General features: G+C 34.4%; 1 protein-coding gene across 1 annotated transcript in view; it reads left to right on the top strand.

Moving 5' to 3' along the window:
• Positions 1 to 538: 538 nt before the first annotated feature.
• The window catches only part of MELK (maternal embryonic leucine zipper kinase), a 79,399-nt gene continuing 67,184 nt past the window's right edge, over positions 539 to 12,753 (top strand). The window contains exons 1-4 of the mRNA XM_051996225.1: positions 539 to 1,100; positions 5,960 to 6,072; positions 7,631 to 7,716; positions 11,189 to 11,305. Of these exons, the coding sequence (XP_051852185.1) occupies positions 6,009 to 6,072; positions 7,631 to 7,716; positions 11,189 to 11,305 (267 nt within the window). The 5' untranslated portion in view covers positions 539 to 1,100; positions 5,960 to 6,008. The remainder of the gene's footprint in view (positions 1,101 to 5,959; positions 6,073 to 7,630; positions 7,717 to 11,188; positions 11,306 to 12,753) is intronic.

Genomic DNA, 12,753 nt, shown 5'->3' with positions numbered 1-12,753 from the left:
CCTGGTTCCTCAGTTGCTACTGCCAGGCCCACTAAGGTCTTCTTTCATCTACTCTTTATTAATTTTATATGTATTTATTTATATATATTGTCTCCCCCATTACAATGTAAGCTTTCTGAGAGCTGGCATTATTTTAGCTTTTCATTTATATCCTCAGTATTCAGCACAGTGTGTGCCATATAGTAAGTCCTCAATACATTCTTGTTGAGAGACTAGGATTCCATGGGATTGACTCCTGAGGAAACATGCTACATTTCTCCTGACAAGAGAGGTTTCAGGGTACAGATTCATGTATATTTTTTGAACATAACTAATGTAGGAATTTGTTTTGACTGTGCATATTTGTTACAAAGGTTTTTTTTTTTTTGTTTTTGTTTTTTTCTTTTTTCACTGGGAAGGTGAGAGAAGTGGTTTTTCATTAGTTGAAAAAAAAAACCCTATTAATAAAAATAACAAAAAAAAATTGGTTGGAAGGTACCTTACGTTTGGAAGTAGACAAACTCAAATTCCAGTTTTGCTGTTTATTCCCTCTGTGTCTTTGGGCAAACCACTTAAACTCTGTGGGCCTTAGTTTTCTCAATTGTAAAACGGAGGTATTGTATTGGATGGGTCGCTGTTAGTCCCTTCTAGTTCCAAATCTACGATGATCTTTGGGGCTGAGGTAAGGGAAAGTAGGAAAAAAGGAGACTTTGGATGGCAGTCTGCCTCTCCAACGCTAGAAAGAACGGGAAAAGGCAGTAACTGGAAGTATGACAAAGTCCACAATGGAGAGTTGCTGAAGCCGGGAGGGGAAGGGAGGGAAAACCGACGGGAGGAATGCCTCCTCCTCCTCCTCTTCCAGTCTCCCTTGAAATTGAGTCGAGTCTCAGGAAAAGCTCCTCCCTCTCCCTCCTTCACGCCTCTTCCGGTCTCCGAGATTTGATTCTATTGGCGGACGGAAGCGAGGCGGGGAGCCGGGAGGTTTGAACACTACCCGGAGGAGGTGCCGGCTGCGTTGGTCTCGGCTTTCCGCTTCGCTTCCCCAGGAGTCCTCCAACGGTTCGGCTGGTTCGTCTCGTTCTGCCCGCCGCCGCGTCCAGATCCTTTTCTTTCCCTCGCGGGTGAGTGGTCGCCCTGGTCCGGCGGGGATGGGATCGGGAGCCTGGGTGCGGACCCCCGGAGACACTTTGTCGTGACGCTGCGGGATTGGAGAGACTAGGCGGCCGACCGGCTCTTCCCACCTGACAGGCCTCGGGCAGAAACGATCTTCTGGGCCAGTTGGGCCCCCTCAGACCAGTCACTTCATCTCTCCGAGCTGAGATAGAATGGGGTCGGGTCTCCAGGGTCCTTGAATGGCTCTCAGGAGGGGGGATGGGTGGGGGGAATAAATTTTAAAAAGTTTCCCCCCAATCCTTAGGTGAAAATTAGCTTTGCCTTCCGTTATGACTGTGTGGGCGACAGGGCATTATTCTGAGAAGGGATATATAAGTTTGACCAGATTGCCAAAAACATGACGTAGACACACGAAATTGTCATTGCTAATATTTATGTAGGGCTTTGAGGTTTGCAAACTTTATCTGTTTTAATAATAATAGCTGGCATTTCTAGGAAGCTTTATGGTTTGCAAAGCATTTTACATGTTGTCTGATTTCAATAATTATATATTTTGCATAAAAATGTATAATATATAAATATATATTTACATATCCATTATACTTATATTTTTTATATTTTGTAGCATTATATGTAGCAAAAATATAATATAAGGTTTATAGAGTGTTTAACATGTTATCAGACTTAATAATAATTAGCATTTATAGAGGGTTTTAAGGTTTGCAAAGCACTTTATATGTCTGATGTAAAAATTAAATTTATATAATACTTCAAGGTTTGCAGATGGCATTAACATATTATCTGGTTTGATAATAATAGCTTTCATTTATGGTGGGTTTTAAGATTTGTTCAGGCTTTGCATTCTGATTTAATAATACTAGCAATTAAATAGCTCCTTATTTTTTGAAGAGGGTGGTGATGATCTGGCTGAACTGACTTGGGGTCTTATTTGAACTCAAGCCCTTCAGATTCCAGAGTTGGTAGGTACTCTATCCATTGGATCTAACTGACCCAAATTTCTTAAGTTTTGCAAAGCTCTTTTACGTGTTTAATTTAACTATATTAGCTAGTATCTATATGTTTCATAACATATATATTTTTATCATTTAAGTACTTTCTAAATATCCCATTTTATGCTCACAACAACTGGGGAAGAATAGTGCTTGTGATATTAATCATCCCCATTTTATATAAAATAAATAAATCAAATAAAAATTATATAATATATTAATTATATGTAATATATTAACATATATAATTATATAAAATAAATAAAAGCCGAGAGACAATTCTGTGAAGTGTCCCAAATTGTACAACTAAATTTGTCTGAAGGAGAATTTGAACTCAGATTTTCTTGGAGGCTCTGAACTACCTATCTAGTTAGTAGTAATAATAATAAAAACAATATTAATATGCCAAGAATTGTAAAGTACTTTTCTTTCATTATATTCTCAAAACAACCCTGGGATTATTATTATTATTGTTATCTTCATTTTGTGAGGCAGAAATTAAATGAGTTGTCCAGGATCACCCAGCAAGGAAGTGAATGAAGCTGGATTTGAGTTCAACTTTTCCTGAATTCAGGCCTAACCAAGAAGAAAGGCAGGAAGAATATTCTCAGAGCAACTTTTAACTTGAAAGCTGAAAAAGAAACACTCTTGTAAGAAAGAAGACTGGGTTCTAGGCTGGATTTTGCCTCTCAGAAGTATACAGCCTTAGAAGTTGTCTAATGGATATTCAGCCTCCTTTTGAACATGTTCAGTGAAATAGATATGAATAAGGGAATTTAACTAGGTGTCTCCAAGGCTCTTCAAGTTCTGAATCCTATAACAAAAGTGTAGTAAACTATCTATCTACTTATTTATTTGTTTGTTTATTCACTTAATAATATTTTAATTGTTTTTCAACTACATATAATTTTCAATATTTATTTTTTGTAAGATTTTGAGTCCCAATTTTTTCTTCTTTCCCTCCCTTCCCCCCTCCAAGATGGTATAGATTATACATGAACAATCATGTTAAACATATTTCCTTATTAGTCATGTTGTGAAAGAAGACTCAGAATAAAAGTATAAAGCCATGAGAAAGAAAAAACGAAATCTTCCAAAAAGTGAAAATAGTTTGTGCTTCGATTCAGACTCCATAGTTCATTCTTTGGATATGAAAAGCTTAGGAAACTTTTATGAACCTCTGTCTTGTTTTCATCATTCCTACTTCTGCCTGTTGCAGCAAGTAGGAACAGATTTTTTTCCTTCTATTTGAGAACTTTACAGTTATTTGAAATTAGTGATTGTGTTATTTGTTATTCTTATTTTTCTGGGCTAAATAGTCTTTGTTCCTCAAGTGTTATAGTTTTATGCCCCTCATTCTTATTATCATAGTCCTCTAGATAGGCTTTTAGCATCTTAAAATGTGACTGAAACACAATACTTGATATGGTATAATGGAATCCTTACCTTTTGTCCGGATAGCATGTGGCATTTAAAGGGATTCTATGATTGCATTTGTTATTTTTGATAGGCATGTCACCTTGTTTCAAAAATTTTTTTTTTTGAGCTTGTTCTCCACTAAAATATTTCACATTATTTCTTTTTAAGCCAGGTATTGTGAAGCTCTGTGGTTGATTCTGTGGAACATAAATATAGGACTTTATATTTGTCCCTATCACATTTTATTTTTTTAGTTTTGGCCTTCTTCCAGCCTACAGGGATCATTTAAAATATTGACTCCATCATTGAGTGAATTAGCTTTCCACTGAAGAATTATCATCCACATGGCGAATAAACATTTCTTCTATGTCCTTGTCCAACCCATTGATAAAAATGTTGATGCCCACGGATTGTGGCATGTCACTAGAGATTTCCTTTTATACTCTTTGGGTAATGCTCTTTTGATTGTGTGTGGCTGACTACAAATCCGATTGACAAGAGTTGTCATTTAGCTCAGATTTCTCCCCCTCTTTATACAAAGATACCATAATAAAACATTTATTAAATATCTTGTGCCTGCAATTTGTAGCAGTTCAATTTTGAAATTTATTTCTGCATCAATTCTGTTTCTTTGAGACATTTTCACTTGTCAAATGGAAATAATACAAGTTTATTTTGGAGCTCCTAAGTTTGGAACTGGAAAGGACATTTGAGATCCATTTCCTTTCATTTTATAGATGAGGAGGTATTTTAGAGAGGTCAAGTGATACAACTAAAGTGACATTGACAATAAATGGCAAGGCTAGGCTTTAATTCCAGGTCTTTTCATTGTAATATTGTAGTAGGAATCCTTATTAACTCATCCTGATTGTATGATTGATAGGTGCATAGCACATTGGATAGTACATTGATTTTGGAATCTGGAAGACTCATCCTCATGAATTCCACATATGGTTTCAGACACTTCCTAACTGTATGACTCTGGGCAACTCACTTCCTCATCTATAAGATAAGCTGGAGAAGGAAATGGCAAAGCATTCCTGTATCTTTGCCAAGAATACTCCAAATGTGATCACAAAGTGTCTGAAATGATTCAACAACAATGATTATATGATCCTCTCCTTGTTTTTTTGCCTGTAGCAGCACAAGTACTTGCTTTGCTTTTAATGAATCAGGTGGAGCCATTTGTCTTTCTCTAACAGGGTAGAATGAATATAGGGGAAACAGATCTTGTTATATTTAGGATTCTGCGAATCATGGAGGGAAGAAAGAGTGAGGCATGTTCTTTACACATACTGAGCTTCTGACTTGTATGTAGGTTTATTTCTGTAGGCAAGGGACTGTTTTAGAGCATTTCTTCCCAAGTTGCTTTCTCCCCCTACTGCTCTTCATTCACTCACTGTCTTATCTGCTTCTTTAATGCCTGCTCTAAAAAGCATCTTCATGCTTCCAATCTTACGACTTACCCCAATCTTCTGATTTTGTATGAACTTATATTGTGTACTTTTTTTGCTCTATTCTTGAATCATTCTTCCCTTTTACTGCTAGCAAAGGCTCATGCAAACCCATGAGCACATATGCATACACACACAGATATAACAATATTAGAAACACTTTTTAATAAGATTTTGAAGCTGGAAAGAAACATTAATTATCAGGGGAAAACTAAGACCAAGAAAAGCAAAGTAAATTACTTGGTCAAGTTCATATGATCAATAAGTTGGCAGAACTAGGATTAGAATCTGCATGTTATAAAACATTTCTAGGAATGCAATTCAGAATTTTGTCAGGATATCTTAGTGGTTTATCTGCCAAAGTATTATAGTGGTTTATTGTTCATGATAGATATTTCTGTCTAGAGGCAATGTGATAGCAAGATTTATCTTGTTGGAGAAACAGCCTACTATAAGTTTTGTTTCTTTCTGATTTCTTATAGGGAAATTCCAGACATAATCAAACAGTTGCATCTTAAGCCAAAATCTTAACTTAGTTTTTATTTAGGCTGTCTCTTTCCCTCATGCTAAGGTAGGAGGAATCAAGAAACAAAACCAACCCATTAGAGCTTTATCCCTTCTATTTTCTCAACTCATCTATTGGTGGAGATGCTAATGAGTGGAAATAGTCAAAAGGTAGATTCATTAGGAAAAAGGGAAGCTCTGGGGCTGAATGTTCTAGTTTCATGATCAACTCTACAACTGCACATTGACATATTAACGATGCATATTGTTGATGCTAGTCAGATGACTGATTTTCATAGGTAATTGTGGGATTAGATCAATAAATGTTGAATATTTAATATGTGCAAAAGATTGTTGTGGGCATTAAGAAAACAAGAAATTTTTTATCTCTTTCTATTTAAAAGTTCCTATCAGCCATTTAGATCATCTTTAATTTTTAAAACTAGGTTTTAATGTTTCTGTGTTATTTCTATCCAACAGATTGTATGCTTGTTTTATTTTTTTTGTTACTTTGAAACAAGCTTTCACCATGGCTGTGGGAGATTATGATGAACTTCTCAAATATTATGAATTATATGAAACTATTGGGACAGGTAAGCGTTATTTTTTTTTATTTTTTATGGAAAGAAGACTAATGAATTTTTGAGTTTTCAGCATGAGTTCTTGCTGATTGCTAACTTATGACACTGTCAGATGGGCAATCTTGTTTAGCCATCAGTGCTAGTATATACTTTCATGAGATTAGAAGAGAGAAATGTTGGGCTAAACACTTCTAGATAGAGTTCTGATTTTTTAAGATTTTAATTAATCATAAATTTTCAATTATTTAGTCATCCCCATGCATATGTACACACAGTTAATTACCTGTTTAGTGGAAATGGTAATTTGATAGCCTTATTTTAATCTTAGTTTTGATGGAACACTTCAGAAATTAAATTGGCTATTATATATTTTTACTTATAGTCATCAAGACTTGTATATGTTTGTATGTTTGCCTAATCATCATATAACTTAAGTTTGTTCACTGTCTAGGATGATCAGAGTAAATCCTGAAATATCTGGATTGTGACATTTTGATAGTTGCTTTTGATGCTTTAATCCACTGCTTTTGATAGATTGTTTTTGATAGATTCTTTTAACGATTCTTTCTTAGACAATCCCAGTGTTATATAATATTTTCTTTAATTCTTCACATTTCTTCACACTTCACATTTTCTTATGCTGCTATACTTGTGACAAGACTTTTAGCAAGTTTGAGTCTTTAGATTATTTTTCAAATGGAAATTGTAGGAAGGCAGGAATATTTTTAGTAAATTGAATGCTTAAATATCAGTTTAACGACATCTGTTATAGCAATAGTAATCAACTGTAAGTATTTGAATATGTATCAGGACACTGAAAAACTTGTAGTTGACATGGGATTGAATGATGTGGTATTACAGTGTACAGAATAGAATTGTTATACTCTCTGCTTGCATAGATTAGTATTTGTGGGTTTTGGCTTGAATCTTTGCTAGAAAAATTGCTAATGAGGAACATGTATATAATCTTTTCCCTCTAGGTTCCCCTTTTAGGTAAAGTCCTGATGAGAGTAAACAATCAACTGTTTTACAACTAAATGATTAGAGTGATATCAATAATTTGGCATAGTGTGGCCCAATAAAAAAATCTCATTTAAAATCCATTTTAGATATATGTAGAATTTTTTTTCTTTAGAGATAGTATTTGTAGGACTATTTATTTATTTATTTTTCTAGGACTATGTATAAATAGCAAGAGAGTAGAGAAATTCATGATTCTCCTACTCTCCCTGATTTAGATAACTGTTTTATTTGTTTAACTGTTCTGTACAAAATATTGATCAAGATTTTGTTGTGTTTTGAAAGATTGTTGCTTATATTTACAGCTTTATTAAAAGATGAATTGATGTTGAAAGTGTTATTAATTTTCTGTCATTGGCAGGTTATTCACAAACTTCTCCCCTTTTAATAAATTTTTTATTGATTTTTTTTTGTGTGCTTATATCATCTTCATTTTCAATTGTTTTTTACTATCTTTTGTAACAATAAAACTGAGAGGGGGAAAAACATTTCAGCAAACCTAATTAATGGATTTATTTTTTGAAATGTTAACTTTTTAAAAAAAATTCAGGTGGTTTTGCAAAAGTTAAGCTTGCCCGCCATATTCTCACTGGAGAAAAGGTAGCAATAAAAATCATGGACAAGAATACACTCGGGGTAAGTGTTTTTTTGTTTTTGTTTTCAAATTTAATATTAAGTTAACCTCATAAATCAAAATATGATTTCTAGTGCTCATCATGTAGGAATTTATGACATTAAATAGGAGGCAAGGGTCACCTTGATTGACCAATTTGATAACAAGTTAACTAAAAATACTTATATGAGTTCTATTTAATCCATTTGTCCAGCCACTTAACTAAATCTAATTTCTGTATTTTCTGAACATGTGAGTATTAGACTATTTCTTTGACTGCCTTAATTATTGCCAAATTATCTATGTGTTTCATAGGACAAATTCATGAATACAGTAGGACTTAGTTTATTGTGGCAAATAAAACATTTCATTTTAGCTGAGTATATTATACTCCATTAAAATGAAGGGATAAAAGCATAATTGCAACCCATCATTTCATTTTAGGAATACAAATACAATCAATCCCTACACTCTTAGAGTACCTTGCAGAAGATTAAAAATAGACATAACTATATAAAACAAATACAAATGATTGCAAAGGTAGTATGGGAAGGAGGACACTTGCAGTTGATGCAATCAGGAAAGACTGTGAAAAAAGTAGCACTTGAACTGGGCCTTAAAGGAAGAGAGGAATTTTTTGAGAAAGAGGTGAGGGAGGTCATTATATAGGCATGAGAAACAATCAGTGGAAAAGCATGTGGGTGGAAGATAGAATAATGTAGTTAAGGAATAGGGACTTTTAGTTTGGCTGGATCACATAGTGTAGGAGGAGAAATGTATATTGAAGCTATAATTTGTTATTACCATGTTGTGAAGGGCTTTACAAGCTTAACAAAGAGATTTATATTTTTATCTTAGAGGCAATAGGGAACCCCTGGAGTTTATTGAATAGGTAATTGACACAGTTAGATCTGCATTTAAGGAAATTCAGTGTGGCAGCAGTGTGTAGAATGGCCTGGAGTGAAAAGAAGCAGGAATATGAATTAGGAGGTCATTGCAGTGATCTAGATGAGAAGTTAAGAGGACTTGAACTAAGGTGGTAGCTTTGGGAATAGGAAAAAAGGGTCAGATTGAGAGATGTTATAAAGATAGAAATGGCAAGTACACTTGTAATAGTGTTTTCCAGACTTGAAGAAGACTGTTTAAAAAGGTCTTGACACTGAAAAGAATGTTCTTTTAGCTAGAGGTTTTTTTCATCTTGAATCTTGCAAGTCTATAAAAGTGCTTCAATACTTGTAGTATAGATAGCAGAGTGATATTGGTGGCTTTTTTTCCCCAACTGAAAAAGTAGAATTAATTATTCAGGTTCCATAAAGAAATTAACTAATGTAGATCATTGAGGGTTTGTGGCATACAACTTTGTCAGAGAGCACTCAAATGATGGTTAAGAATCCTTTATCAGATGTTAGAAATAAGAATTCTGAATAAGGTGGGAGGGCTGGTGCAGTCCCGCTTAGGGTAATATCTCCTAAAAGTTTCAGTCAGTGGTGACCAGAGGGTCATAACCCTCTGATTGTGGTTTTTGTCAGTACAGTCAAGCTTCTTGGATTTCTGTCTCATTTTTTCCCACTTACCTTTCAGCCTATGCATTTGCTTCTTAACTTGGCTATTATAGTGAAGTGCAAATTAACAAGATGGTACTAAGACCATGAGCTATTTGTGTTTTTCCATTTCAACTAAAATGAAACATTTACTCATTTAATGTGTATTTTGTGAAATTATAATTTGATGAAAATAGATTTAATCAAATGCCAAGATGAACTAGAGTCATGTAAGATTTATAGCAGAAGTTCAGAGTCTATCTGATTTTGCCATGAACTTGTAAACTACTGTTTACAAACTGGCCATAATACATGCTGAGTATTTTTAGATACTTACAGCATGTAAATGTAGAACATTATTCCAGAGCAATGTTCAGATCATAGAGCTCTAATTTTTTGACTAAAGCTTCCTGCGGTGTACTTAGTTGTGTTTGGTCCAATTTATAATTTCCCCTTTAAATTGTTAATTTATGTTATGAGAAGCTACAGAGAAAGTTGGCTACATATAAAATATATTGAGGCAATGGGGTTGCTTTTTGTTATAAGTCAGCTAATTCCTTCTGATAGTTTTTTAGAACAACACTCAAAATATATTGATCTTGCTTCGAAATCACTTAACATCACTTGCTTGACTGCTTTTTAAAATTGGTGCTCTAGTTCCATTTAGTCTTTTTTTTAAATAACTATATATGATTTTACTTGCTAACTTGTTTTTAACCAGTCTTCCAGATTCTCCTACATTTTCTACAAGTACATTTAATACTTTTGAATTCGTTCTTTAACAATTAGTCTTCTTTCTGGGAAACATAGCCATATTCCACTAAATGTATATATTGTAGATCATATTGTAGAAAAATTCCAGTTGATATCCCCAGTTTCTGAAGGCCTGTTATACACTTTGCTAGCAGAAAAGTTAATGCTTCTCAGTATGGACTTGATCTGAATGGGAATAGGGAATGATTCCTGGAGATATTAAGAGTATCCATCTGGAGTAGTGTTGTTGGGCCTCGTTGATGACATATAGAAGTTTTTTTCCCTCTTAAAATAAAAAATGGAGACTTTTTTTTGGTAGAATGAAAGAAAGGATCTTATAAATGCTTTCTATAAATAACCCTTTCCCAGTGGTTCCTGTGAATAATGAATATTGGGATAGTGAAAGATCATGGGAGTCAACAATCCAATCCCTGGGATTGTTTGTATCCTGATTCCTTAGTTTCCAGCTTTCTGTCTTGTTCTTTAAATCTTTGCATCTTGGGTTCCACGTTTGTAAAATGAAGAGCTTAGATTAGATGATCTTTAAGATCTAAGCTTTTTATTTTTCAAAACATATGCATAGACAATTCTTCAACATTAGCCCTTGTAAAACCAATTTCCCTCTCTTCCCCCACACTCTCCCCTTGATGGCATGTAGTCCAATATATGTTAAATATGGTAGAAATATATGTGAAATCCAATATATGTGTACATGTTTATACAATTATCATGCTGCACAAGAAAAAAAAAAGAAGCAAAATAAAATGCAAGCAAACAACAAGAAGAGTGAAACTGCTATGTTGTAAACTACATTCAGTTCCCACAATCCTCTCTCTGGGTGTAGATGGGTCTCTTCACCACCGAACAATTGGAACTGATTTGGATCATCTGATTGTTGAAGAGAGCCACATCCATCAAAATTGATCATCATATAATCTTGTTGTTGCCAGACATAGATAATTTGTGGTTGCCTTGGTCAGTATGTAGCCTGCAGGGATCTGTTTCTATTTGTTTAACAGTGCTTGCACCTGTCGATTAGAAAATAACTCATTAGAAATATAGAGAACATTATTATTCATTCCCTATTTAAAGATGACAATATTCTCTGTCCCTCCTAGAAAGCCTAGAAACCATTGTTGTTATGATATAGGTGTTTTATAACATGCCTCAAATTGCTTTAGGATTGTAATTTTTGTTGCAGAATGATTTACCTCGTGTGAAAATAGAGATTGATGCTATGAAGAATCTAAGTCATCAGCATATTTGTCGTCTTTACCATGTACTTGAGACTGACAACAAAATATTTATGGTTATGGAGGTTAGTATGTTCTCGAAACATAAACATATTTGCTAAATAAGAGTTACATACAATTCATTTGCAAAATTTAAAATACTACAAATTGAAAGTGAATATTCATTATGTTTAGTTTCAAAAATGTGTCTTTGTTATCAAAATATTTAAGTCCTTACTGTGGATCTGTGCTTAGAACTGTACCAAGATTGTTATCTTGTCCCTGAATAGTAAGAGTTTGTACTCCTTGTCTTGGAACACTATTAATGAAGGATAAAGGACTTGGGGACAATGAAATGAAAACAATGAATACACAGACACTCACATATACATTACAGATGCAGTTTGGAGTTGATTGGGTATGTGTTTGTGGAAGTAGAGGATAGAGAGATTAGCCGGGGGAATTCTCTGCTTATAGTTCATATTGTTAGAGGAAGATATCTGATGAATTTGTAAGTTTTAAGAGGTAATGAGTGATTTGAGAAGATTTCTGAATAATGAGTTAAGCAGACTGCTGGGCTAGGGTATTTCAGTCATATAACATGGCTTACTGCTTGTTACCTGGTTAAATGAAGAGGATTTGAAACAGATGTGTATGAAATGGGCTCCCAGAAACAAAATGGAACTGTTGGAGATAATCCTGGTGTGTCTTGTTGTGGGGACTTGAAGTCTAGGGCAGAACTGTTGAACTGATTTATAGTATGACACTAGGACACTGCAGATTTTAAGAAGGATAGTGATGGGATAACAATGAATGGTGAACTAGATACCTTGTGACAACAGCAGTGAGGATAATGAGTTGAATAGGATTAAGAGGATTCATGTTACAGGTAGGGAACTGGACTAGATGACTTTTTGGGGTCCCTTCCAGTTCCAAGATTCTTTAAGCCCATAGAGATAGGAGGAGAGGTAAGGAAAGGTTTTAATAATCTAGGTGAAAAAATAAGCAAGGGTCTGGACTAAGCTCTGTTACCAAGGATAGGAAGGAGTACAAGTATAGGAAATGTGAAGTCATAGCAGTTGAGAATGTGGGCAACAAGGAATAGAAACAAGTAAAAGATGTCTCTAAAATTTCTTGATTTTGTCAAAATAGAATTACCATTATGAAAGCAGAAGCTTCTCTATATTTTTATGTTTATTTTGATTCAATAGAAGGGTAATTAGTCTGAGATATCAGGAACACAGTATTATATGGGAGTGATTTTTACATTTCCTCATTTTATTTGAGGCTCTATTCTGAGAAGATTATCAAAGACTGTTAATAATCCACACAAAGTTAAGAGCCCTGGGCCTAGATTACAAAAACATTCTCATATATAGATCAGACCTTGATTTGTTTTGCTTGTCTATATACATTTGTTATTAAGGAGGGTTTTGTCAAGAGAGGAAGGAGGTGACTTGTGTGGGCAGTGATGGGGGGGGGTGGAAAGCAATAAAGCATTTTAACACTTTCACAGGAAGTTGAGAGTAGAGTA

The sequence above is a fragment of the Antechinus flavipes genome, chromosome 1 (assembly GCF_016432865.1).
Source record: "Antechinus flavipes isolate AdamAnt ecotype Samford, QLD, Australia chromosome 1, AdamAnt_v2, whole genome shotgun sequence".
In the NCBI taxonomy this organism is placed as follows: Eukaryota; Metazoa; Chordata; class Mammalia; order Dasyuromorphia; family Dasyuridae; genus Antechinus; species Antechinus flavipes.
The sequence above is the reverse complement of the archived record's forward strand: the minus strand, read 5'-3'. Positions and strand labels throughout refer to the sequence as shown.